At 42.2% G+C, this 27,693-nt stretch overlaps 1 protein-coding gene across 7 annotated transcripts; it reads left to right on the top strand.

The window, feature by feature from the left end:
* LY9 (lymphocyte antigen 9) lies at nt 1-27,693 on the top strand. 7 transcript variants are annotated; one of them, XM_061401228.1, is made up of 10 exons: nt 1-203; nt 9,064-9,387; nt 15,415-15,690; nt 16,194-16,532; nt 17,703-17,972; nt 19,187-19,294; nt 20,266-20,319; nt 23,955-24,235; nt 24,613-24,684; nt 27,213-27,693. In XM_061401228.1, the coding sequence occupies exons 1-10, from the start codon at nt 80-82 to the stop codon at nt 27,279-27,281; spliced, it is 1,917 nt and encodes a 638-aa protein (XP_061257212.1). In that variant the 5' UTR covers nt 1-79; the 3' UTR covers nt 27,282-27,693. The 7 variants fall into 7 exon arrangements, with proteins under 7 accessions (XP_061257212.1, XP_061257224.1, XP_061257207.1 ...); XM_061401240.1 differs by having other exon boundaries at nt 23,913-24,085; XM_061401223.1 differs by having other exon boundaries at nt 23,913-24,235.

Raw genomic sequence — 27,693 nt, 5'->3', positions numbered from 1 at the left:
GGACATGCACATGCACACAGTTTGCGGAAGCTGTGGTAAGTGCTTCCTCTTTCAGCCCATGATCTGAAAGTAGATCATCATGGCGAGCCCAAGGAGACATACAGATGACTGGGCTCCGCAACCTTTCTCCAATAAGCCACCGAAGAGTCAACCACACATATTCTCTCCCTATCTATGGACCCTTCTCCTCTTCTTGCTCTTGGGTAAGTCCACACTGTGGCCACTGGTATTCCAATGAAGCTGGTCACATTTTTTCTGGGGATTCTAGTTATTTAAGGGCTTCCCAGGTGGCACAGTGGTAAAGAATCTGCCTGCCAATGCAGGAGCCGCAGGAGCTGTGGGTTCCATCCCAGGGCTGGAAAGAGCTCCTACAGGAGGAAATGGCATCCCATTCCAGCATTCTTGCCTGAAAAATTCTGTGGACAGAGGAACCTGGTGGACTATTGTCCTTGGGGTCACAAAGATTCAGACATGACTGAGCAACTGAGCATGGCACACAGCACTAGTTGTTAAAACCAGGAAACTGTCTCCTTTTGGTAATTTTTCTGCGGGTTCCACCTTACTGTGAGCTGTGTGTGTGTGTGTGTGTGAATATACATAGTTACACACCATGAGTAGGTGAATTTCTAGCCCCAGACTCAAATAACCCCAGGTTCAGACTCTATTCCTCTTGCTCTTACATTTTCAGGATAAGAAATGCTGCACAATGAGTTTGTTCCCTATGCAATGTGGGTAAGACCTGCAGAGGGATACCAGAAACTTGTCCTGATAACAAATCACCTACCAGTTTCCAAGGGAGGGATAGGACTGCTGCTGCTGCTAAGTCGCTTCAGTCGTGTCCGATTCTGTGCAACCCCATAGATGGCAGCCCACCAGGCTCCCCCATCCCTGGGATTTTCCAGGCAAGAACACTGGAGTGGGTTGCCATTTCCTTCTCCAATGCATGAAAGTGAAAAGTGAAAGTGAAGTCGCTCAGTTGTGCCCGACTCTTCGCGACCCCATGGACTACAGCCTACCAGGCTCCTCTGTCCATGGGATTTTCCAGGCAAGAGTACTGGAGTGGGGTGCCATTGCCTTCTCCAGATAGGACTGCTGGAGCTTCTTTTTATATCCTGCCTTGTTTATCACATGTTTGGAGGCTTCACCGGGGATCTCAAGATGGTCTGGTGGCCCTCAGCTAGTTGGCTTCTATCTGAATATCCTTTCTCCCCAACATTCTACCTCCCCATGAAGGCCCAATTTCTGCTAGTTTCTGGGAACTTTTCTCAGGAGCATGGCCTGAGCCACCTCTCTCCAGTGGGCAGAGCTGACCCAGTACCCAGAAAGGGTCTCAACCACTGACACAGTGGTAGCTACTGTCCCTCTGGAATTCTGCTTCCTCATCAGGGATTTAGAGAGGATAATGCAGGAGCACTAAGGGCCTGACAGCAGTAAGGATGAAGTTAGTGACCGAGCAGTGAGGAGAATTCTAGAAAACTCTCAGATGCATGTGTAGGGGTAGAGGGACCCTAGACCTCAGGCTGGATTTCAGTCTAACCTGTCTTCACTTTCTATTTCATCTTTGTTCACCATAAGAACACAGGTAGCAGCAAAGCTATTTATATTCACACTCAACTCTTGGGGTGCTTCCTGGTTGTGTTGGATAAACCTGGAATTAGCCACATTCAACGGCATCCAGATGGTCAACACAGTGAATTTCAAACAGTTCAGGGCATCTCCCTCTGCCTGACACCACCAGTTAGGGCGACCTCAAGCCTCACTGTTTTGGTCTAGAAGGCAGTTTTCTTGATTCTTCTGTGTTTCCAAGGAGTGATTTCAGGAACTTAGGAGGCAGTAGCGTGAACAAGTCCAACCCCCTGCCCCCAGGTTTAATATAAGGAATATTCAAAATTAAGTCCTTGTTCCATCATTTATCAGCTGTGTGAGCCTCTATTTCTTAAGTGTAGAATACAAACAATAAAATGTACTATGCAAGACTGTTTTATAGATTAAGGATGTATGTGTAAGTGCTTGGCATACAGCTGGTGGAAGCTGTGTTTGTTATTATAATAATCACTGTTATAAGTACATTATTCAATAAATATTAAAGGATGGGCAAGTCAAATTCAGTTATCAAAATCTTTAAACCTTCCCTTTAATAACTTGTCAAACAATGTAGTTTAAGATAAGATGGATGATACCTGCAACTCCTCTATGGGACCTATGTAGCACTGCTTGCTGCAATAAGATCTGACCTGTAGGAACCACATCTTGCTCCTCCTCCCACTGACATGTGTGAGTTTTTGTTTACCATTGCTGTGAGGACAGACAAGGTCAAGACATATTCATATGCTCCCAGCCAAGATCTACCACCTTCTGGGCTCCCAGGATGGGGTAGTCAGTGCTTCCAGCCTGTATACCCCAGGGTATCATCTACCCAGAATCTGGGTTCTGCCACTGATCAACCCTGTAATCTCAGGCAAGTGGCTTAAACTCTAAATTTCAGCTCCTTATCAGAAAAAAAAGGGCTTCTTATGAGATTAATTTTGAGAATTCAAATGAACGATTTCTACAAAGTGCCTAATACACACATAGCAATCATAAGCAGGGTGTTCTGGATGACAAGAGCTCTCTTTTAGGCAACCAAATCACCATAACATCAGCTGAGCTTCTGCCTTCTGAATCTGCCCCAGAGTCTACCTGAACAGACCCCTTCACATCCAGGGTGTCTATTCCTGTGTCCTACCTGGCAGCCTCTCCAGAAGGTCCAAGTGCTCAGCTGATGGGGGTCTGAACAGAAACCACTCCCCTGGCCTGCACCAGGCTCTACTCTGCATCTATGTTTTCTGTGACCTTTAAGCTTTAAGAACATACTTCAAATTTTCCCATCCTTCCCAGCTATTCTTTGGCCTCTCCACTCTCTCCAACATTCTCTACATATTTTTCTTTCTTTCTTTCTTTCTTTTAATATAAATTTATTTATTTTAATTGGAAGCTAATTACTTTACAATATTGTATTGGTTTTGCCATACATCAACATGCATCCACCACAGGTGTACACGCGTTCCCCTTCCTGAACCCCCTTCTACCTCCTTCCCCATACTATCCCTCAGGGTCATCCCAGTGCACCAGCCCTGAGCATCCTGTATCATGCATCAAACCTGGACTGGCGATTCGTTTCACATATGATATTATACATCTTTCAATGCCATTCTCCCAAATCATCCCACCCTTGCCCTCTCCCACAGAGTTCAAAAGACTGTTCTATACATCTGTGTCTCTTTTGCTGTCTTGCATACAGGGTTACTGTTACCATCTTTCTAAATTCCATATGCGTTAGTATACTGTATTGGTGTTTTTCTTTCTGGCTTACTTCACTCTGTATAATAGGCTCCAGTTTCATCCACCTCATTAGAACTGATTCAAATATATTCTTTTTTTTTTTAATTTTTTAAATTAATTTTATTTTATTTTTAAACTTTACGTAATTGTATTAGTTTTGCTAAATATCAAAATGAATCCACCAAAGGTATACATGTGTTCCCCATCCTGAACCCTCCTCCCTCCTCCCTCCCCATACCATCCCTCTGGGTCGTCCCAGTGCACCAGCCCCAAGCATCCAGTATCGTGCATTGAACCTGGACTGGCATCTCGTTTCATACATGATATTTTACATGTATCAATGCCATTCTCCCAAATCTTCCCACCCTCTCCCTCTCCCACAGAGTCCATAAGACTGTTCTATACGTCAGTGTCTCTTTTGCTGTCTCGTATACAGGGTTATCGTTACCATCTTTCTAAATTCCATATATATGCGTTAGTATACTGTATTTATGTTTTTCCTTCTGGCTTACTTCACTCTGTATAATAGGCTCCAGTTTCATCCACCTCATCAGAACTGATTCAAATGTATTCTTTTTAATGGCTGAGTAATACTCCATTGTGTATATGTACCATAGCTTTCTTATCCATTCATCTGCTGATGGACATCTAGGTTGCTTCCATGTCCTGGCTATTATAAACAGTGCTGCGATGAACACTGGGGTACACGTGTCTCTTTCCCTTCTGGTTTCCTCAGTGTGTATGCCCAGCAGTGGGATTGCTGGATCATAGGGCAGTTCTATTTCCAGTTTTTTAAGGAATCTCCAGACTGTTCTCCATAGTGGCTGTACTAGTTTGCATTCCCACCAACAGTGTAAGAGGGTTCCCTTTTCTCCACACCCTCTCCAGCATTTATTGCTTGTAGACTTTTGGGTTGTAGCCATTCTGACTGGCATAAAATGGTACCTCATTGTGGTTTTCATTTGCATATCTCTGATAATGAGTGATATTGATCATCTTTTCATGTGTTTGTTAGCCATCTGTATGTCTTCTTTGGAGAAATGTCTGTTTAGGTCTTTGGCCCATTTTTTGATTGGGTCATTTATTTTTCTGGAATTGAGCTGCAGGAGTTGCTTGTATATTTTTGAGATTAATTCTTTGTCAGTTACTTCATTTGCTATTATTTTCTCCCATTCTGAAGGCTGTCTTTTCACCTTGCTTATTGTTTCCTTTGTTGTGCAGAAGCTTTTAATTTTAATTAGGTCACATTTGTTTATTTTTGCTTTGATTTCCAATGTTCTGGGAGGTGGGTCATAGAGGATCCTGCTGTGATGTATGTCGGAGAGTGTTTTGCCTATGTTCTCCTCTAAGAGTTTTATAGTTTCTGGTTTTACAGTTAGATCTTTAATCCATTTTGAGTTTATTTTTGTGTATGGTGTTAGAAAGTGTTCTAGTCATTCTTTTACAAGTGGTTGACCAGATTTCCCAGCACCACTTGTTAAAGAGTTTGTCTTTTCCCCATTGTATATTCTTGCCTCCTTTGTCAAAGATAAGGTGTCCATAGGTGTGTGGGTTTATCTCTGGGCTTTCTATTTTGTTCCATTGATCTATATTTCTGTCTTTGTGCCAGTACCATACTGTCTTGATGACTGTGGCTTTGTAGTAGAGCCTGAAGTCATGCAGGTTGATGCCTCCAGTTCCATTCTTCTTTCTCAAGATTGCTTTGGCTATTCGAGGTTTTTTGTAGTTCCATACAAATTGTGAAATTATTTGTTCTAGTTCTGTGAAAAATACCATTGGTAGCTTGATAGGGACTGCATTAAATCTATAGATTGCTTTTGGTAGCACACTCAATTTCACTATATTGATTCTTCCAATCCATGAAAACGGTATATTTCTCCATGTATTTGTGTCCTCTTTGATTTCTTTCTATATATAGGTCTTTTGTTTCTTTAGGTAGATGTATTCCCAAGTATTTTATTCTTTTCGTTGCAATGGTGAATTGAATTGTTTCCTTAATTTCTCTTCCTATTTTCTCATTATTCGTGTATAGAAATGCAAGGGATTTCTGTGTGTTGGTTTTATATCCTGCAATTTCACTAGATTCATTGATTAGCTCTAGTAATTTTCTGGTGGAGTCTTTAGGGTTTTCTATGTAGAGGATCATGTCATCTGCAAACAGTGAGAGATTTACTTCTTCTTTTCCAATGTGGATCATGTCATCTGCAAACAGTGAGAGATTTACTTCTTCTTTTCCATTGTGGATTCCTTTTATTTATTTTTCTGCTCTGATTGCTGTGGCCAAAACTTCCAAAACTATGTTGAATAGTAGTGGTGAGAGTGGGCACCCTTGTCTTGTTCCTGACTTTAGGGGAAATGCTTTCAATTTTTCACCATTGAGGATAATGTTTGCTGTGGGTTTGTCATATATAGCTTTTATTATGTTGAAGTCTCCCTGGAGTCAGGAGTTTTCTGGTGTTCTCAGAATTTGGACTTAAGCCTCCTGCTTCTGGTTTTCAGTTTCACTTTTACTGTAGCCTCAAGACTTCTCCATCTATACAGCACCATTGATAAAAACATCTAGGTTAAAGATGAAAAGTTTCTCCACAGTGAGGGACACCCAGAGAGGTTCACAGAGTTACATGGAGAAGAGAATAGGGAGGAGGGAGATAGAGGTGACCAGGATGAGATGAAGTGGAATCAAAAGAGGAGAGAGCAAGCTAGCCAGTAATCACTTCCTTATGTGAGCTCCACAGTCTGGACCACTCAGAGATATTCATGAAGTTACACAGAGAAGAGAAGAGGGAGGAAGGAGACAGAGGTGGCCAGGAGGATAAAGGGAAGAATCAAAAGAAGAGAGACAGATCCAGCTAGTAACCAGTTCCCTAAGTGTTCTCCACAGCCCAGAACACGCAAAGAGACTCACAGAGTTGGGTAGAGAAGAGAAGGGGGAGGGAGGAGATAGAGGTGACCTGGTAGAGAAAAAAGAGAGTCCAAAGAGGGAGAGAGCAGTCAAGCCAGTAATCTCACTCCCAAGTAAAAATGGGTACTGAAGATTGGGTTCTTAAAGGTACAAAATTGATAACAAATACCAAAAAGCAAAGATTAAAAATCTAGCGTAGAGGTTGGATTTTCAAAAATACAATATTAAAGAAAAATAAGTCACAAAAATTATAAAATATATATATATGAATTTGCTTTAAAAAAAAATAGGGTCTCTCTTTTTTTTGCAAAGTAATAGTAGGTTATAAAAATGAAAATTAAAGGAATAATAGAGGACTTTAAAAAATTTAAAAATTAAAGAATGATAGTAAAAATATATCTAGGACTTTGTCTGGTGTTGTTGTGGGCAGTGTGGGGTCAGTTTATTTTTGGATAGTTTCTTGATCTGGCTTATATTTCTCAAGATCTATAGGCCCCTTCCTATGTAGTGGGTACTAACTACAGGGTTTTAATCTATTGCCTCTGTCACTTCCAAGGAGGTTCCCTCTCTTTTAGCTTCTTGTGTTTGCTGGTCTCTTCAGTGTCTAATTTCCACCCTGACACAAGGGGGCGGTGGTGGACACTTTTCTTAGGCTCACTTGTTCAGTCTTGCTGTGGGGAGGGAGGGACGCTGCAAACAAATAACATTGGTGTGTGCTTGCAGTATTTCAGCCACACTAGGTTTGCCACCTCTCACAGCTTAGGCTTAGGCTCTAGGTTGCTCTGCCGGGAACTGTCTAAGGCTGGCCCTGGGCTGCATGCACCTCCCAGGTCTAAGCCACTCAGGTTCAGGCACTCAGGTACTCCTCAGAGGCACAGACTCAGTTGGGCCTGCATTTTGTGCCCTTCCCAGCTCAGAGCAGCTCAGATGACCAGGTGTTTGGCGAGCCTGGTTGCTGCAACTTATCGCCTTCCCTGTCCCTGCTGCTTGGTTTTCTGGGTGTACATCCAGCGCACCTTCTCAGGCGGACGTTGACCGTCCAGAATCCCAAGAAGTCTTGGTTAACAATGAAGCATGCTTGCAGCTTGGTAGATAATGCCTCTCTGGGGCCGTGATTGCCCCCTTCTGGCTCTGGCTGCCTGTCACAGGAGGGGGATGATCTGCAGCCAGCTAGCTCTGTTCAGTCCTTTGTTCTGTGAGCGGGCCTGGCAGTGTCTTATGTTAGGGCTTTTCACGTGGTAGCTATCCCACAGTCTGGTTTGCTAGCCCAATTTAGTTCCCTCAGATTGCCCTCAGAGCATTCAGGCCCTGTCCTTATTCTAAGCAATGTAGCCCGCTCCTCCCTGCCCAGCCCCCGCTTGCTAGTGGCAGATGCAGGCGTCTGCGCTGCTTCTCTGCTGGGGGAGTTACCATTGGGCACGTAATCTGTGGGTTTTAATTATTTATTTATTTTTCCTCCCGGTTATGTTGCCCTCTGTGGTTTCAAGGCTCACCACAGGCTCGGCAGTGAGAGTGTTTCCTGGTGTTTGGAAATGTTTCTCTTTTTTAAGACTCCCTTCCAGGGATGGAGCTCGGTCCCTACCTCTTTTGTCTCTCTTTTTATCTTTTATATTTTTTCCTACCTCCTTACAAAGTCAATGGGCTGCTTTTCTGGGCGCCTGATGTCCTCTGCCGGCATTCAGAAGTTGTTTTGTGGAATTTACTCAGCGTTCAAATGTTCTTTTGATGAATTTGTTGGGGAGAAAGTGGTCTCCCCGTCCTATTACTCCGCTATCTAAGGACCACCCCTCTCTACATATTTTTCGACCCAAAATTCCTGGTGGGAATAGTCTGAGTCCTGAACCCATCTGACTTAGTCTAGGGTTTACAGAGCACTCTTGAGAGCCTTAGAAGCCTGGAATCTGGGAATCCAAGCTGGAGTCACTCAGCAGAACACGCAAGGCCTCTCCAAGGAAATAAGCTGCTGTAGCCAAATGTCAGGCCTCTGGAAGCCTTGGAAATAATGGTTATCAGCGATCTGAGTCTTTCCTGAGAAGAGGAAATCAGGTGCTTAATCAATGCTACCTACTATTCCCAACCCCAAGTCTTTTTTCTAAGGATAGACCAGATTTTCCTGGCCATGCCAAAGTTAAGTTAGAGATTCCCTGGACATTGAGGAAAAGGTAAGGTGATAATAGAGGTGAAAGATGCTTTTTTTGTTCCCAATATTTTATTATGAAAACTCTCAAACATACAGAAAACTGGAAAGTATTTTGCAGTGAACACTCAGATACCTCCCATCTCAGTTCTCCCATTGGGGTTTTACTTTTCTTGCTATATCACACACCTATTCATTTATCCACCAGTTTAGTCACCCATCAATACACCTTGGTTTTTTTTTTTTTAAGGTGCTGCTTTTTTACTTCATTAGTCCTTTATGATTTATAGCAACCTGATTTTATTTCATCTCTAACACATTTCTGGAGGAAGATGGTACAGGTGGGACATTTCTAGCTTATAGATGAGTAAACTAATTCTCAGGGAAATTCAGAAATTCATCCAAAGTCACTATTCTCATTTCTTTGTGGAATAGAAGCCTATAAAGTCTTTTGTACTGATTACTGTAGCTACATTCATGAGAGAGAACGTCAGGTGAGTGAATAAATAACTTTGCTAAGCAATGGATCTAGAGGGAGGGCGGCCAAAATATCATTTCATTTCTCAACATCTAGCATTATCAGCATGTGTTTTTATAATGAATGAATGACTGCGTGCATGCATGCATGAATAAACAAACAAATGAATGAATGCTGGCTAGAGGATCCCAGCTGCTTCTCCAAGTCCCTCTTTTGTCTCTGCAGGGCAAGGAGCCTCTGAAAAAGACTCAGCCTCAACAGTGGTGAAAGCCATTGTAGGGGGTTCAGTGATTCTCTCCCTCAACATTTCAGTGGATGCAGAAATTGAGCAAATCACCTGGAGTGGTCCCAAAGACGCTTTGGTTTTAGCATTCCCAAGTGGAGAGATTTTGTTCTTAGACAAAAGCTACAAAGGGCGAATAAACATCCCAAAAAACAACTCTTTGTCTATTAACAAGCTGACTCTGAAAGATGCTGGTTCATACAAAGCCCGGATAAACCAAAAGGGATCTGAAGACATCAATGAGAGATTCATCTTATATATCTACGGTGAGTTCTAAAGAGCGAGTGTGAGCTTTGACCTTTTATTTTTAAAAGCAGTCTTTTTTCCTCTTCAGGAATTTATCTAAGATGAAGAGAGCAATGATACTGGCCATTTTCACCCAATTCCATAAATACAGATGTCAAGAGTGAAAAACAACCAAAATATGGTTAAGAGCCATTTGGATTTTTCTCTCTGTTAATATCCTTTATCCATCTGTATTAGCTTGTTAGAGTTGCCATAACAAAATATCACAGACTGGGTCATTTAAACAACTGAAATTTGTTTTACCACAATTCTGGAGGGTTGAAGCCTGAGATCAAGGTGTCAGCGAGCTTGATTTCTTCTGAGCCTCACTCCTTGGCTTGCAGATGGCCACCATTTTGGCGTGTCTTCACGTGGTGTCCCTCTGTCTGCACTGTCTGTGTCTTAGTGGCCTCTTTTTACAAGGACACCAATCGTACCGGATTAAGGCCCACATTACAACCCCACTTTAACTTAATTATCTCTTTAAAGGCTCTGTCTCCAAATACAGCCACATTCTGAGGCACTAGGGATTATGACTTCAACATAGGAATTTTTATTCATCCCACTGAATAAAAATAAAAATAGCACTGTGGTCTCTGGTCCCAAAAACTCTTGTCTTTGTCACAAAATACATTCGCCTCATCTCAACAGCCCCCAAAGTCTTAACTCATTCCATCATCAAATTCAAAATCTTATCTAGATATCATCTAAATCATATGTAAGTGAGATTTGAGGCAAAATTCCCCTCCAATTATAGACCTGTGAAACCAGACAAGTTACCTGCTTTCATGTTGGCACAGGGACATGATAGACATTTACATTCCAAAAGGGAGAAATTGGAAAGAAGAAAGGGGTCACAGGTCCCAAGCAAGTCTAACCCTATTAAGGCAAATTCCATTAGATTTTTAAAAATTTTATTGGGGTATAGTTGATTTACAATGTAGTGTTAGTTTCAGATGTACAGCATAGTAAATCTGTTGCACATGTATGTATATCCACTCTTTCTTAGATTCTTTTCCCATATAGGCCTTTACAGAATATTGAGTAGAGTCCCTGTGCTATACAGTAGGTCCCTATTCGTTAATCTATTTTATATGTAATACTGTGTATATGTCAATACCAATCTCCTAATTTATCCTTCACCCTCTCTGGTAACCAGAAGTTTATTTTCTACATCTGTAACTCTATTTCTGTTTTACAGATAAGTTCATTGTTAAGATTCCATGTATAAGCAATATCATATGATGTCTTTCTCTGTTTGACTTATTTCACTCAGTATGACAATCTCTAGGCCCATTCATGTTGCTATAAATGGAATTATTTCTTTCTTTTTTTTATGACTGAGTACCACATCTTTTTAAGGTTCAAGAACCACCCCCACCAACACTCCCTGGGCCTACATCCTTTAGGCCCATGATGCCAGTGGCAGACCCATTAACCTCTGAACTTCCCATGGGGTCATTCTCCTCTTTTCCTCAAGGATAAGGGATGATATCAGCTAGATATCTCTACTGGCTCATTCTTGAAAACCCCCCAAATCTGATAGCCTTCCTTCATTTAGCGCCATCTGTGTCTGTTTAGTCCAAGCTGGCAGAATTTCTACTTGGATAGTTAATTGGGTCCATGAATCACACCATTGTCTATCCATACTCTCAGTGTTTTCTCCAGACACAAATTCTCATTTTTTTTTGCAAAATAGCTAGGCTGAGACTTTTCCAAATCTTCAAATTCTGGTTTCTCTTGCTTAACAATTCCTTCCTCAATTTATCTTTCCTTTCTGACATTTTACTATGAGCAAAAGGAGAAAACAGGCTTCTGGGGTAGTTCAGTTGGTAAAGAATACACCTGCAATGCAGGAGACCTGGGTTCAATCCCTGGGTTGGGAAGATCCCCTGGAGGGGGGCATGGCAACCCACTCCAGTATTTTTGCCTGAAGAACTCCACAAACAGAGGAGCCTAGCAGCCTGTGGTCCATGGTGTCGCAAAGAATCGGGCTCAACTGAGCGACTAAGCACAGCACAAAAGGAGAAAACAAGTAGTGCCCTCAGCGCTTTGCTTGGAGATCTCCTTAACTGAACAATAAGTTCATCACTTAAATGTTCAAAAGTAGAACACAATTTGTCTAAGTTCTTTGCTGCTTTATAGTAAGTATCACTTTTCCTCCAATAACATGTTCTTCATTTTCAACTAATACCTTACCGGGAATACTGTTAATGTTTATATTTCTACCATTGTTATGTTGATTATAATATATGTCTATCTCTCAGATAATAGAGGCTTTCTCTACAGCTGTCTTCTTTCCTTTTAAGCTCTTACCAGAATCACCTAACCCTAACATCCCTATTTTTATGAACAGTCTCTTGAAGACAGTCTAGGCTTTTTCTCACATGCATCTTAAAACTCTTCCAGCTTCTATCCATTAATCAATCCCAAAGTCACCTCAACATTTTTGGGAATTTGTCATATAGCACCCCAGGTCTGGTGCAAAAGTCTGTATTGGTTTGCTAGGGCTGTCATAACAAAACAGCACAGACCGAGTGACTTAAACAAGAAAGATTTATTTTTTTTCACAAGTCAGAAGGTTGGTTAAGATGTCAGCAGGTTTGGTTTCTTCTGAGGCCTCTTTCCTTGGCTTGCATACAGCCACCTTCTTTCCCTATGTCCTCAGATGGTTGTCTCTGGCTGTATTGTCTTTATCTCAGTCTCCTTTTTAGTTTTTTTTAATTTTAATTAATTTATTTATTTAATTGGAGGCTAATTACTTTACAATATTGTAGTGGTTTTTGCCAAACATCGACATGAATCAGCCACAGGCCCACATGTGTTCCCCATCCAGAACCCCCCTCCCACCTCTATCCCCATCCCATCCCTCTGGGTCATCCCAGTGCACCAGCCCTGAGCACCGTCTCATGCATTGAACCTGGACCAGTGGTCCACTTCACATATGATAATATACACGTTTCAACGCTACCCTCTCAAATCATCCCACCCTCACCTTCTCCCACAGAGTCCAAAAGACTGTTCTTTACATCTGTGTCTCTTTTGCTGTCTCACATATAGGGTCATCATTACCATCTTTCTAAATTCCATATATACGCTTTAGTATACTGTATTGGTGTTTTTCTTTCTGACTTACTTCACTCTGTATAATAGGCTCCAGTTTCATCCACCTCATTTGAACTGATTCAAATGCACTCTTTTAATGGCTGAGTAATATTCCATTGTGTATATATACCACAGCTTTCTTATCCATTCTTCTGCCAATGGACATCTAGGTTGCTTCCATGTCCTGGCTATTGTAAACAGTCCTGTGATGAACATTGGGGTACACGGGTCTCTTTCAATTCTGGTTTCCTTGGTGTGTGTGCCCAGCAGTGGGGTTGCTGGGTCATATGGCAGTTCTATTTCCAGTTTTTTAAGGAATCTCCACATTGTTCTCCATAGTGGCTGTACTAGTTTGTATTCCCACCAACAGTGTAAGAGGGTTCCTTTTTCTCTGCATCCTCTCCAGCATTTATTGTTTTTTAGACTTTTGATAGCAGCCATTCTGACTGGCGTGAGATGGTACTTCATTGTGGTTTAGATTTGCAATTCTCTGATAATGAGTGTTGTTGAGCATCTTTTCATGTATTTGTTAGCCTTTTGTATGTCTTCTTTGGAGAAATGTCTGTTTAGTTCTTTGGCCCATTTCTGTATGTCTTCTTTGAAGAAATGTCTGTTTAGTTCTTTGGCCCATTTTTTGACTGGATCATTTTTTTTCTTGAATTGAGCTGCAGGAGCTGCTTGTACATTTTGAGATTAATTCTTTGTCAGTTACTTTGTTTGCTATCATTTTATCCCATTCTGAAGGCTGTCTTTAAGTCTTGCTTATAGTTTCCTTCATTGTGCAAAAGCTTTTAAGTTTAATTAGGTCCCATTTGTTTATTTTTGCTTTTATTTCCATTCTGGGAGGTGGGTCATAGAAGATCCTGCTGTGATTTATGTCAGAGAATGTTTTGCCTATGTTTTCCTCTAGGAGTTTTATAGTTTCTGGTCTTACATTTAGATCTTTAATCCATTTTTACTTTATTTTTGTGTATGGTATTAGAAAGTGTTCTAGTTTCATTCTTTTACAAGCAGTTGACCAGTTTTCCCAGCACCACTTGTTAAAGAGTTTGTCTTTTCCCCATTGTATATTCTTGCCTCCTTTGTCAAAGATAAGGTGTCCATAGGTGCATGCATTTATCTCTGGGCTTTCTATTTTGTTCCATTGTCTATAATTCTGTCTTTGTGCCAGAACCATACTGTCTTGATGACTGTGGCTTTGTAGTAGAGCCTGAAGTCAGGCAGGTTGATGCCTCCAGTTCCATTCTTCTTTCTCACGATTGCTTTGGCTATTCAAGGTTTTTTGTATTTCCATACAAATTGTGAAATTATTTGCTCTAGTTTTCTAAAAAATACCATTGGTAGCTTGATAGGGATTTCATTAAATCTATAGATTGCTTTGGGTAGTATACTCATTTTCACTATATTTATTCTTCTGGTCCATGAACATGGTATATTTCTCCATCTATTTGTGTCCTCTTTGATTTCTTTCATCAGTGTTTTATAGTTTTCTATATATATATATGTCTTTTGTTTCTTTAGGTAGATATATTCCTAAGTGTTTTATTCTTTTCATTGCGATGGTGAATGGAATTGTTTCCTTAATTTCTCTTTCTATTTTCTCATTGTTAGTGTATAGGAAGGCAAGGGATTTCTGTGTGTTAATTTTATACCCTGCAACTTTTTTTTTTAAGGACATCAGTTATGTTGGACTAGGGACCATCCTAATGACTTGATTTTAAATTAATTATCTTTGTTTCCAAATACAGTTCTATATTCAATCACAGTCCAAGGTACTGGGGGTTAAGACTTCAACATATGCATTTGGAGGGGGCACAAAATTAAGCCTATGGCTTAATTTTTCTATCATATCATTTGACCTTTTTTACTGATTTGTAGGGAGCTCTGTGTATATTAAGGAAATTGAATTCTATGCAGTTAAGAGAAACAGAAAGAACCAACTTAATATATACTAATTTCCATATATATACTATATACTATATATATATAGTATATATACTATATATATATAGTATATATACTATATATATATATATAGTATATATACTATATACTATATACTAATAATATATACAACAATTTCCAAAATATATTATTAAAAATTTTTAAAGCTTCAGGACTATATGTATAATATGCTATCATACATGTATCTATAACTAGAATATCTCTGAAAAGATCAACAAGAAATTCATAGCATTAATTCCCTCCAGGAACAATAATTCGTAAGGAGAAAAATTAGGTGGCTAGGGGCAAGAGAGCTTGTTTCTTTGTGTGTGTATGTATACCTTTTGTATCTTTGCAATTTCAATTTTATATATTGCCTATTCCAAAAAAAAAAGAAAGTGAACTTACACACACACACACGCACACACACACACACACTGTGAACAGAGGAGGTGGCACAAAAGGGAAGGAGAGGACCAGGAAAAAAGTTCTAAACCAAAATGGGTTCCAAATTTAGACCAAAAGCAAGGGCAACTCAAATTATAGACGCAGAGCTTCCAATTCCCTAGAGTCTGAGGCTAGCTCAATTCATTCATTTATTAATATTTACCAGATTCATGAGTGCCTTTCATGGGTCAGGCAGGTGCTGGATGTTCAGGTATGGATTCTGGCTCTGTCTTTGAGGAATTCACAGACTGGTGGGGGAGAGAGAGTATTCAGACTATCATCATGTTGAGTCACAGTGATAACCCCTGTAGAGGGTACTAGGTAAGCACAGAGGAAAGGCACTCAACCTTTGTGGGAAACTAAGTAAAAAAGAAAGAAAAACTTCCCACAGGAACAGACAGTGCTGGCCTCTCCCTTCCTCCCTCTGCTGCTCTACCATCCCCATCTTTTCTCTTTAGCCCTTTCCTGCTGGAGAAGCAGTCAGAGTATTTTCATTGCCATTGTCCTTGCAGAACAGCTGCAGGAGCCCCAAGTCACCATACAGTCTGTGAACGTGTCTGAGAACGCCTCCTGTACCATCACCCTGGTATGCTCTGTGGAGGGGGCAGGGGGAGATATTCAGTACAAATGGACTTCGAGGGATCCTCATGCTTCTGAATCCTGGGGGCACCCTACTCTCACTATCTCCTGGTTGCCCTGTGATGCAGACCTACCATACACCTGCACAGCCAAGAACCCGGTCAGCCAGAGCAGCTCCCACCCTGTCCATGTCTCGCAGTTCTGTACAGGTAACTGGCTTCACTAAGGCCCAGAAATAGTCTAAGCAGCTATAGAGTCTAAACCCCAGGATTCTGGCAGGACACAGATGAAGTAGCAAGGTAAGAGAACAGACTTGCAGATTCCTTTTTCTCTACCCTCAAGAGGCTAAGAGAGACTGACAGGGGACTTAGGCACTCCCAGGGCACTGTGAAACCCTAAGAGTCTGCAGAGAGAGGAAAAGAAAGTATAGATGCAGAAATCTAGATTGCTCTTTGCTGGGGTAGGGGTGTCTCCTAGGTGTCCTCAAAAGGGCAGAGAGGCAGGAGAGGCCTGGGTATGCCCTGGGCAGAGCCAGGTGCTTACTTGTGCATGACAAGTGGCCATGTGAAAGCAGCAGGGATGCCTCATCAGAAAAGCGGGGGAAGGGATCCTGGGCAGGAGGGTCTCTGGGACTTAAGTCCCTTCAGGCAGGCTGAGGGTCAAAGGGTCAGGACCAGTGGCTGAATTTGCAATATCTCATCTCTGACTACAGATCTAGGAGCCTCCCGAGGAGGACCAATGGGGAAGACGGTTCTGGGGGTCCTGGGGGAGTCCATCACCCTGTCCCTGGCACTCCTGGACAGTCAGCACATAGACAATGTTGTCTGGATATTTAACACGTCTATTATCAGCAAAGAGTGGAAAGAAGAAGCAACAGCCAATCAGCTCATTGAGTTCAAGGATCCAGATCAGAACACAGTGTGGGTCTCGAGCCAAGACTACTCTCTAAAGATTGTCCAGCTGAAGATGGAGCACGCTGGCCTCTACCAAGCTTACTTGTGCTCAAATGCCAGAGTTGCCAGTGTGAAGCACATCAATCTGCACATTTACCGTGAGTTTCTGAGTTGAACACCCATCATTAGATTCCTTTCCTGAAAGATTTCTCTCTTTGCTTCCTATCCCACCTCCCTCCTCCTACAAAATGCCTCAGACCACTAGGACGACTACTCAGTTCACACCAGTCAGTTCACGGGAGGACAATACAACCAGCAGATAGGCAAAATCTCCCTGCTCGGAGCCCTCTTCTTCTAGGCTATATGGTATATATAGCCTAGAAGAGAGTTCCAGTTAACCCTCAACCAAGCAACTTTCAGTACTTGCCCTGTCCTGCATTGATGGTGGGACCAGGAACTCTCCAACCTGTATTTTTATAGAACATTGCAATTTTGTATAAAGGCAAAGCTGGCTGGGATAAAATCATAGAAGACTGTGGAGAAAGTCTTCCTGTGAGCTCCAAGAGCTTGGAAGGGTACTCACCTTCCCTAAGTGTGAGGGACAGAACTCACAGTCTCCCTCCTCCACCTTGGGCTTCACTGGAGCTTGGCTGGACAGTTTGTGTAATTTGTATTTGCCAGCTCCTTCACCTGTACCATTCAGACATGGTCAACCTATTTCATGCGTGGGCATCTTGGTGTCTCAGTACTTGGGAAAGGAGTCACAATCCATGATGCTGTTAAAATACGTAAGTCAGCTAGTTCACATCTATTATTGCCTACTGTGACTCAAATATCAAAGAAGCAGGAAAAAAACCTAGTAAAAGGAATAAGAAACTGGGAACAAAGGGTGCCAGCCATATGTTGCTTTTAAAATTGCTAGTATTTATTAAGTACTTACTCTGTGACAGTGCTCTGCTCTCCTTTCTGTATTCCTTATATTGTGTAAGTAAACAAATTCGATGATGGGACCTCAGAATGTAAGCCTTGGAGGGTCTCAGGGCAGGTGGAAGCATTGTGCTTATCTGCGCTGATTGGTTTGCTTGTTCTTTGCGGTATACCATATAGAATGATGCGGTATGTTTTTTCACCTTTCATTAACTCCTCTATTTCACATATCTGAGCATCAAGTGATAAGCTGAGATTTCATAGCAACCAAAGGAAAGGCCAGGTGAACCTTCCCAGCCCTAAGGCAGTGTCAACACATAACTTCATGAATATATTTTGAATGGTCCCTTCCCAGTAGGCAGGCCTGACTCCACATCTGGTCTGCCTTTCTCCTCACACAGAGAGGCTGAAGAAGCCAAATGTCACGAGGAGCCTCAGGCTCACAAAGGACGGCATCTGCAAGGTCAGCCTGACATGCTCAGTGGAGGACAGTGGACACAATGTAACATATGGATGGACCCCTCTGCCTAAAGGAGCTGTCATTTCCCAAGGGGGCGCTCACCTCAGCATGTCCTGGAGAAGTGGAGAAAAACACCCCAACTTCACCTGCACAGCCAGCAACCCTGTCAGCAACAGCTCCCAGCAGTTTCTTTCTAGGGACCTCTGTCCAGGTTGCTCCCCATCTTTGTTCAGCCAAACCTCAGAGGGGTCCTTGGACCCAAGAGTTTTCCTTCCGAGTGGTTCTTTATGAAGTGCAGCAAGCAGAGTGAGAGTCTTTAAAGCAGCACATGCCAATAGAAATATAACAAAAGTCACATAGTGAGTGAAGTGAAGTCGCTCAGTCGTATCTGACTCCTAGCAACCCCATGGACTGCAGCCCACCAGGCTCCTCCATCCATGGGATTTTCCAGGCAAGAGTACTGGAATGGGGTGCCATTGCCTTCTCTATATAAAAGTCACATATGTAATTTAAATTTTTAAGTCATATGGAAAAGGCAAAAGCAAAGGTAAAATTAATTTTAATCACATATTTTATTTTACCCAACATATCCAAAATATCATCCTTCAACATGTAATCAATACAAAGAATTATTCATAACATAATTTGCATTTCAGTTTGTATGAAGCCTTTGAAATCCAGGATGTACTTTACCCTTATGGCACATCTCAATGAAGATGCTAAATTCTCATAGGAAGTACTTGATCTGGATTCAGATTTCATAAAATTTGCCATTGAAAAAATATATTTATATCCAACTTGTTCCAAATATACTTAACAGTTTTTCAATTAGGAATTGAGTAACTGTTTTTAAATTTAAATTTTAATTAATTTAAATTAAATAGTTTAATTCTTCAGTCATACTAACCAAGATCACACAGCAAAAGCAGAATTGAGATTCAACATTCTGTGCTCTGCTCTTCCCTAAGGAGAAGCAGAAGGGGAAAAAAAGGAAATTTACCCAGGGTGTGAAAATGCTGAGTCAGGCTGTGACTGGCAAATGGGGTTAGAGCTCTGATCAATATAGTAATCTGGACTCACTACCTAGAACTCTTCTTATGCTGTTTTTAGAGAAGGGCAGTGGTGTGATGGATAAGGGTGTTTTAGAGTCTGGCAGCCCACATTCAAGTCCCAGCTCAGGTTCTCTGTGATGCTGGGCAAGATAAACCTCTCCATCAGGGGTGGCGCCTGCCTTACTGCTATAATTTCTTGCTTAGAGGATGACTGCTCAATACACAGTTGTAGAATGAATGAATGAAAAGGAATATTTTCTGCAATAGTGTGGGATTTTAAGAGACAGGTAGGATGGCCATTCTGTTCTGTCCACAGTTTGCCCTAATTCTCTTGTTATTACTTATACTAATATCCCCCAATTCCTCTTCACAGGACCTGAGAGAAGCACAGAGTTTTGGATCGGGCTCTCCCTGGTGGTTCTTTTCATCCTTCTGAGCCTTGCGATCTCTGGCTGGTGCTTTCGGAAGCAACAAAGACAATGTGAGTTTCTGAGATCAGTGACATCTGCCAGCACTAGGCCATTTCCTTGGGACCTTTGGAGACGTCCTTGTCCTCTTATAATCCCCTTCTCTCTCAAGACCTTATTTCTTCTCAGAGTGATCAGGGAGGGGTGTCAGTGGGGGCTCTTTAGTTGCAAATAATTGAAACCCAACTCAAACTAGCTTAGACAAAAAAGGGTGAGGAGAAGCACAAGGGGAGTGAGTTGTTATATGAGGGCTTATATGGTCAATCTTTGGGGAAGGAAGGGAAGAGCTGGCCTAGAGACAAACATCACCAGAGACTCAAAAGTCACTAGAGCGCTCCATCTTTCATCCCTATTTTTCCCTTTGAGCCAGCTTAGCTCTCTTTCTTCAGCCAACTGAAGGGCAGGGTGGGTAAAATGTACCAAAACAGAGCAGCTAGTAGCTCCAGACTCACATGTACTAGTAGTTCAGACACCAGGATGGGGAGAAAGATGTTTCCCCACCAACTCAAATTTGAAGAACCTTAGAAACCTGATTGGCTCCACTGAAGTCATGTGACAATTGCTTGGACTAATCACTGTGGGCAATAAGATGAACTTTTGTGATTGGCAGCTCTTTCTGGAATATTGAAGGGAGATGGAGTAGTTTCCAGGAAGAATAGATTGGTTAGAACACAGGGTCCCTGGAAGAATTACTGTGAGTCAGCAAACCAAACTGATAAGTGGCTACCACAGAGGGATTATAGCTCTCCCTTCCAGAGAGATGGCAGGAGGCTGCAGAGCAGTCTCCTCAGCTGAAAATGACCCTAGACTCTGGCCATCCCTTCCTGTGGGCTTGTACTCACATCAGGGTTCACCTTCCTCCCAAAAGCCTTTTCCCTGTCTACATCTTCAGAAATCTCTCTCCCTCTCCTCTGACTCTCACAAAATCAGAGACTCTCTCCTCTCACAGCCCTGTTGACACTCCTTCTCTAACTTGGTTTCCCAGGGTCAGCCCCAGCTTTCAGTTCCAGTCAAGCTGAGACCTCAGTTGACACACCAGGTAATATGTCACCAATGACACAGACTGGGGCCTCAGGCCACATGGAAGCTCCAGAGCATGGCTACTTAGAGTGTGATCTGCATGTGTGACCAGCAACATGAGTATCCCCAGGAGCTCGTTAGAAATGCAAATCTTGGGCATCACCCCATAACACTGAACATGAATCTGTATTTTAACAAGATCTGTAGGTGAATCACAAAACTGTTAAAGTTTGAGAAGCAACGTGCTAAAGGAAGGTGATTTGGGGAACAAAAGACACAAGGAGGCTGGACTCCTGAAAGATGGTAAACAGAGCTAAGGAAAGTTGTCTGTCCTCTGGCATCTCTAGGATTCCTCAGGCATTGACTGTCATTACTGCAGTGTGCCCCATGATGAGGATGAAGTTATTGGCTCCACTCCAAGAATGGAGAAACAAAGACCAGATGCAATAGTAAATCTGTGACAGAAGCAAAATTAACACTTCATTGAAATTAAAAGTCATAAGACTTTCTAGTTACCTATTACCCAAGAGTATTACTGAGGCAGTGGTTTTTTGGTTTTTGAAAAAGCTAAGGAATGCTTTCTTCAAACAAAATATTAGGCAACATCCCAAAAGTACAATGCATGTAAAAGTGGAGCTGTTCTGCTAAGCTTTGGGATGGAGAGCTGAGATGCCTGTACCCTACTCTCCCACCCTGGAATCTCAGTGTTCTAAATTGCCACCTTGAACTCTGGAGTTCTGGAGTTCTAAGGAATCCCCAAACCCTGGCCACTCAGTCAAACCCTTCTTTTAAAAAAAATCTTGGTCTCCGCTAGCCTGAAATCTCCTTCCTTGGCATCCTGGGCACAAGAGGAAGAGTGAAAAAGTACTAGGGACACCACTGTCATCCGTGGCCCTCCTGCCTCCCCCAGCACCTCTCCTCAGTGCCCAAGTCCTGTTTCTTTCATTCCTCCATTATCACTTCAGCTGCCTTTTCTCTAAAGACTCTGCCACTGCCTGAGTTCATGCTGTCACCAATTTTTTGTTTTATTGAATAGGTTCTTTTTTTTTTAATTGAAAAGTCAAATATTCACATGGTATAAATTAAAAATAATCCCCTCCTCCACAGAGTCCAAAAGATTGTTCTAAACATCAGTGTCTCTTTTGCTGTCTCCATATATGAAACGAGTCACCAGTCTAGGTTCGATGCACGATACTGGATGCTTGGGGCTAGTGCACTGGGACGACCCAGAGGGATGGTACAGGGAGGGAGGAGGGTTCAGGATGGGGAACACGTGTATACCTGTGGCAGATTCATGTTGCTTTAAGGCAAAACCAATACAATATTGTAAAGTTAAAAAATAAAATTAAAAAATATATATATAAATAATCCCCTCCTTCTAAATCCCAATGCCCGGGTATTTCCCTGAAAAGACCCCTTTGGTAAGATATATGTATGTTTACATCCTTTGAGAGCATTTTCATGCATTTACAAGCTGTATATTTTTCCTTTGATCGCATATGCAAGAGTAATCTATCACATTTTTCTGAGTCTGCTTTTTTAACTTAATTGTAAATTAAGACTGACTCTCATTTATTCCATTCTACAGATACACCTTAACAAGTCTTTATTAACAGACATTCCCATTCCTTGTAACTTCTTCTCTAAAATATTACGATAGTTTCCTAACTAGCCATTCCCTCTTCAGATTTTCTCCTTTTTAGCCCTTCTGATCTCACTTTGCAAAGCCCAGTTATAACTGTTCTATAACCATCAATGCCTCCTTGTGGTCTTTGTCTGTTATTCAAAAGACAAGGTAACCTAGTGGTCATGTGTGTAAATTCTTTAATATTTATTTATGTATTTATTTTTGGCTGCATTAGGTCTTAGTTGCAGATGCTGGATCTTCGTCATGACACACAGGCTTCTCTCTAGCTGTGGCGCAGGCTCCAGAGCATGTGGGCTCTGCAGTTTGTGGTATGCAGGCTCTCTAGTTGTGGGGAGCATGGGTTCAGGAGTTGTGGTGCACAGGCTTAGTTGCCCTGTGACCTGTGGGATCTTAGTTTCCCAACCAGGGATCCAACCTGCATCCCCCAGTTGGAAGACAGATTCTTAACCACTGGACCACCAGGGAATTCCCAGGTGTATAAGATCTGAGGTCAGATAATGCTGTGTTTCAATCTTAGCTCTCCTCCTTTTTAGTGATCTTGGGCATTTCAGTCTCTAAACCTTAGTTTCCTTACTTTGCAAAATGAGGGCACCAACCTCTCAGCATTGCTGTGAGGACTGCAAGGGACAACAGGGAGTCCACAGTGTGCACTCACTAGGAGATAACTCTGTGTGTCGGGGTAGGGAGGCTCAGACATGTCTGACTCTTTGAGACACCATGGACACAGAAGCCGGGGCTTCCTCTGTCCATGGGATTCTCCAGGCAAGAATACTGGAGTGGCTTGCCATTTCCTTCTCCAGGGGATCTTCCTGACCCAGGGATCGAACCTGCATGTCTTGTGTCTCCTGCACTGGCAGACACGTTCTTTACCACTAGCACTACCTGGCTTCCCAGGTAGATAAGTACTATTATCACTCAATATTGGGCCAGGTCACCTTTAGTCTACTTTTTTCCTATGTAAAACTCATAGGGGGCAGTATTGAGTAGCAGGTAAGAACATCAGGGACCAGACTACCTGCATTCAAATCCTGGCCCTCCCACTTAAACTTGGGCAAATTGTCAACCTTAATGTGCTCCGTTTCTTAACCTGTGAAACATAAATAAGGATAGTTATTATCTATGCTTAATGGGGTTTTATGCAGGTTGAATGAATTTGTTCATGAAAAGCATTGTTTTTAGAACACTGCCTGACACACAGTTGGCACCTAAAAAGTGTAAGCCATTATTATTCTACATGTAGATCAAATGGACCGATTGATATGCCCTAAAGGCAGTAGAGGTCCACCCAGTTGTTTAAAGCAGCCACCCATTCTGATTGTCCTATGCCCAAACCAGGTGGTTGCTAAATATTTTAAATATCATCCTTTCCCAAAAGAGAGGGTGCCTCAAGTTTCATATCTGCCTTTAATTATGCTGTTCTTTCCACCAAGAATCCACTTTCACTCATCGAAGTCCCAGTGTGAAGGCCCACCTTAATTCCGTCCTTTCATAAGCTCTTCTCTGCTCCTGAACTGGAGACTATGTCCACTCACACACTTTTCTCCTAGTTTTCCTATGACACTGTCAGAGCTGGCCTGACATAATTTGATTTATGTATGTATCTGACTCCCAGCTAGACAGTGTACTCCTTCAACACCAGGTCTAATTCACCTTTATGTTTGCCCAGAATACCTAGTTTACTTTATTCAACAAGGCCAGTTTTGCTCACTGAGAGATGCTAAGTCCATCACATGTCACACTCGATGAATGCTTATCAAATGAATGAATAAGTGAGTGCTTGAAAGAAAGGCGGAAGGGGGAGGGGAATGGAGCCCCATGAGGGAAGACAGGAAAACATCTTCCTTCTCCTCCAGTTCTCTAGGCCTCATCTGGGGTAGGAGTCAGAGCAGCTTGAATCCTTACACAAAGCAAGAGAGAGGAGGGTACTGGTACATCCTTTACCAGCCCTGAACAATGTGTTCCAGAGCCCACTGCTGGCCACACACTATACTCCATGCTTTCCCAAGGGTATGAGAAGCTGGACACTTTCCCTAAGACTGCCAGGCACGCCTCCGACAGCAGCTCTGACAGCAATGGAACGACTGAGGAGGATGAGGAGAAGACAGGGATGCACCAGCCCGTCAATGGAAGAGACCAGGTGTGTGACTCAGTCACTCGGGAGGACGCCGGACTTGACTCGGACTCTGAGGGCCAACCAGAGTACGATCTCGTCACTCCAGATAACATGGCACCAGCACTTGCGGTTGAAGGGGAAACAGTATACACTGAAGTGTTCCTTGACTTGCAGGTGAGCTCTTTTCATCAGTACACCTTCCCTTGCCCTTCCCTTCGAGGACCATCCAATATCCTGGAAGGCTAATCCCTCCAAACTGGGGGACAGGCACAGTGATGCATGGGTAGAGAATTGTGATTCTATCCATGTTTACCAACCTCAGGGGCCCTCAAAGCAAAGGAACCCATCCCTCAGCTCCCAATCTTCTGCCATAAATAAGGGAGGTGCTGGGAAAACAGAGGTGCTGTCTGCACTGCACCAAGGCAGTGCCACCCTCTGTGTGAAATCAGAACCTGGAGAGGTAGGTGTTCCTTCACCTCAAGGACTGAGGGCAAATCTCTGGAAAACTCTTTTTGGGTGATTATGGACAGTCTGGTGTTGATCTGTTACAGGGAAAGACTCCAGTTCCTCAGAAGAAAGAGAATTCAGCCACAGTCTACTGCTCTATACAGAAACCTCAGAAGGTGAGAACAATTTTCTCTGCATCCTGAGGTCCATAAAGTGAGAGCCAGACCATTTTAACCAAAAGCAGAGGAACTTAAGCTCCACCCACTGCGCACTCCCTGACACACTCCTTGGTCCATAGAGATATTGAAACAATTATTCCTGATTTACATCTGTGCAGCCAAAAGCTGAACATTTCTAATTAATTTAATAATATATCGCTTGGTCTTAACGCTGACGAGAAAAAGAGTCTGTAAACACAAACACTACATTGTCCATATATGTTTCTAAATCTCTCTCTCATCCACCAAAATGGAAACTTTCCAAAACAATTGGAATATAACCAACAGTATAATGTCAAGATTTTTTGGAAAATGTGCTATTAATTACAGCACATTGGTCTCATTATAGTGTTAAAAGATCCCTTAAGCATAGAAATGGAGAAGGAAACGGCAACCCACTCCAGCATTCTTGTCTGGAGAATCCCATGGACAGAGGAGCCTGGTGGGCTACTATCCTTGGGGTCGCACAGAGTCAGACACGACTGAGTGACTGAGCACTAACCATAGAAATTCCCGTTAATAATAAGTTCATATAAACTTTTATAGTTTATAAAACATTGACAAACATAGTCTCATCTGATCCTTATAATACCTCTGTAAGTGTGCTATCATGCAAATTTTATAGCCAGAGAAGCTGAAATTGAAGATACTAAGTTTGCCTAAGTACACAGAGCTAGTGGTTAGGAAACCAGAGTTTTTAATTAACCCTGAAAACTCTTAAACAATTAACTCTGATCTGAATCTGGCTGTCTGCTCCACTTTCATTTTCCTGAAAATATTGGGCCCATTCATACTTTAGCTTTCAAGTCTCCCCCAGAATTCCCTCCCTGTAAAATGTTCAAATAAGATTTTTTTTTAGCTCTCAAAGTTTTTCAGTTATGCTCCTTCTCTATAGTTGATGAATCAAACAGTAGATATTTATTGAATACCTTTTGTTTGCCCAGAACTGGGCTGAGTGCTCTGGGGATTCAGATATGTTTAAGGCACTAACCTTGACTTTTCAGACTTGTTATATTATCTATCTTTGATCTAGGAGAGTTGGGGTGATTTAGTAACTTGGATGGGGAGAGAAAATACTCTTCATGACTACATATTATGTACGCAGTTTCCAAGGGTTTTTCATACATTGGAAATGGTAGATAGGAACGATTTCAGAGGTAGACAGGAAAGACTGCATGGAAAAAATAGTTTGGACTAGACCTTAAAAGACTGATAGAATCTGCTTGGTAAACACTTGTGCAACTATATAGTTTGATTCTGCCTCATGTCCTGATTTCTAGAGCGTGGCCTAATGCTTAACCAGCTAAGAACTTTATCTTTGGCCTTGAAGCCTAATCTGTATTATTCACTACATTCCCAAAGCTGCTTGGGACTGGCCCTTCGTGTTTCGGTTAATTCTAGTCAATCTCAAAGCCATGGACATCAGTCCCTGCTCCGAGTTTCAGACAGGTCATGAGACCTCCTTTGTCTGATCAGTCCTGAATGACTCCTACACCACTCTAGGAACTTAAGATCCCTAAAACCACCCTCACCCACAATATAAGTGAAAAATCAATGCATTTCCTGAGCCAACCTCCAGATAGAACTTATCCTTTACCTTCAGAATTTTAAGGAATCCTAGTTCTGGGTTTCCTAAAGCCACTATTTCCCACTTGATCAGGAAATCCTCAAGTCTTCCTTAATTATTATTTTCTGACACTTGTATCTGCATGATATCTCAAAGAAGGTTGTGCTATTCCCAAGCTATTGCTGGTACCTAACCTTCTCTCTGGGCTTCCCAGGTGGCTTAGTGATAAAGAATTCACCTACAATGCAGGAGACTCAGGTATGATCCCTTGATTGGGATGATTCCCTGGAGGAGGAAATGGCAACCCACTCCAATATTCTTGCCTGGAAAATCCCATGAACAAAGGAGCCAGGCGGGCTACAGCCAATGGGGTGGCAAAAGAATGGACACGACTTAGCGACTAAAGAACAACAGACCTTCCTTCTGCATCAGCTTATGTCTCATCTGCTCTTTTGAGCCTTTCCTGAACACTCATAAACAGGGGATTCCCAGAACCCTTGAAACATGAAGGTCTGATGGTTTGGACTATTACTATGGAACTCAACCTCTAAAACTTGAATCATCTTTATATAAATGTTTCTCTCTCTAGGGTGAAGACTGGGATCCCAAACTATAGCTTCTTGAAAGCAAGGCCTTTTATTTATTTATGAACCCCTTCAACTTGTTGCACAAAACTGTCCTAAATCTCCCTTCCAGAGAGCGTGGCACATAGCGCTTACCATTAGGAGACTTTCCATAAATGCTTATCATCAGCTTGAATGATTGCTCCATCCCTAGGCCAATCCATATGACCTTACTTCACAGGATGGACCAATCACAGCCTGGCCTCACCTTCCTCTCTCCTGCCAGCACAAGGCTGAGAAAACTGGTACCTTCTAGGCTTTATTAACCATATCCTTGTGTGTCTTTTGGCTCACAGGTTGTGCCACCATCGCAACAGAATGACCTTAAGTCTCCTGAAATACCTACCTATGAAAATGTCCCCTGAAAAGAAAAGCAGCTACCTCCCTCAGTGAGGTTGGAGAGGCTGCTAGACCTAATAAGGCCCAGGCCCCTGAAGACAGAAGAACTTCAGAATTTCCTTCATTGTCTCAGATATGCCTGGATTTGGGCCTCCTCTTTTTCTCACACCTCATGACTTCCCAAATCCATTAACAGATCAGACAGCCTCTGGGCTCCGTTTGTCTCCTTCTATGCTCATACTGTACAACCTCTCAGCTCAGATGCATGCCTGAAGATTCTGCCAAGGCTTGTCATATCGTCGAAGGGGACCAGGATCTTCATGTGGTCCTATAAACAGCTGCTAAAATAAATCCAACAGACAGTCTCACTTATGAACACATAGATCTAGGTGAAATCATGACCACTGAAGTATTTTTCAAATAAAAGACTAGAAATAA

The sequence above is a fragment of the Bos javanicus genome, chromosome 3 (assembly GCF_032452875.1).
Source record: "Bos javanicus breed banteng chromosome 3, ARS-OSU_banteng_1.0, whole genome shotgun sequence".
Lineage (NCBI taxonomy): Eukaryota > Metazoa > Chordata > Mammalia > Artiodactyla > Bovidae > Bos > Bos javanicus.
The sequence above is the reverse complement of the archived record's forward strand: the minus strand, read 5'-3'. Positions and strand labels throughout refer to the sequence as shown.

Coding starts and splice junctions, on each gene's coding strand:
- LY9 (XM_061401223.1), top strand. CDS start 80: ATGGCGAGCCCAAGGAGACATACAGATGACTGGGCTCCGCAACCTTTC. Junction 204..9,063: donor TCTCCTCTTCTTGCTCTTGG/GTAAGTCCACAC, acceptor TTGTCTCTGCAG/GGCAAGGAGCCTCTGAAAAA. Junction 9,388..15,414: donor ATTCATCTTATATATCTACG/GTGAGTTCTAAA, acceptor TTGTCCTTGCAG/AACAGCTGCAGGAGCCCCAA.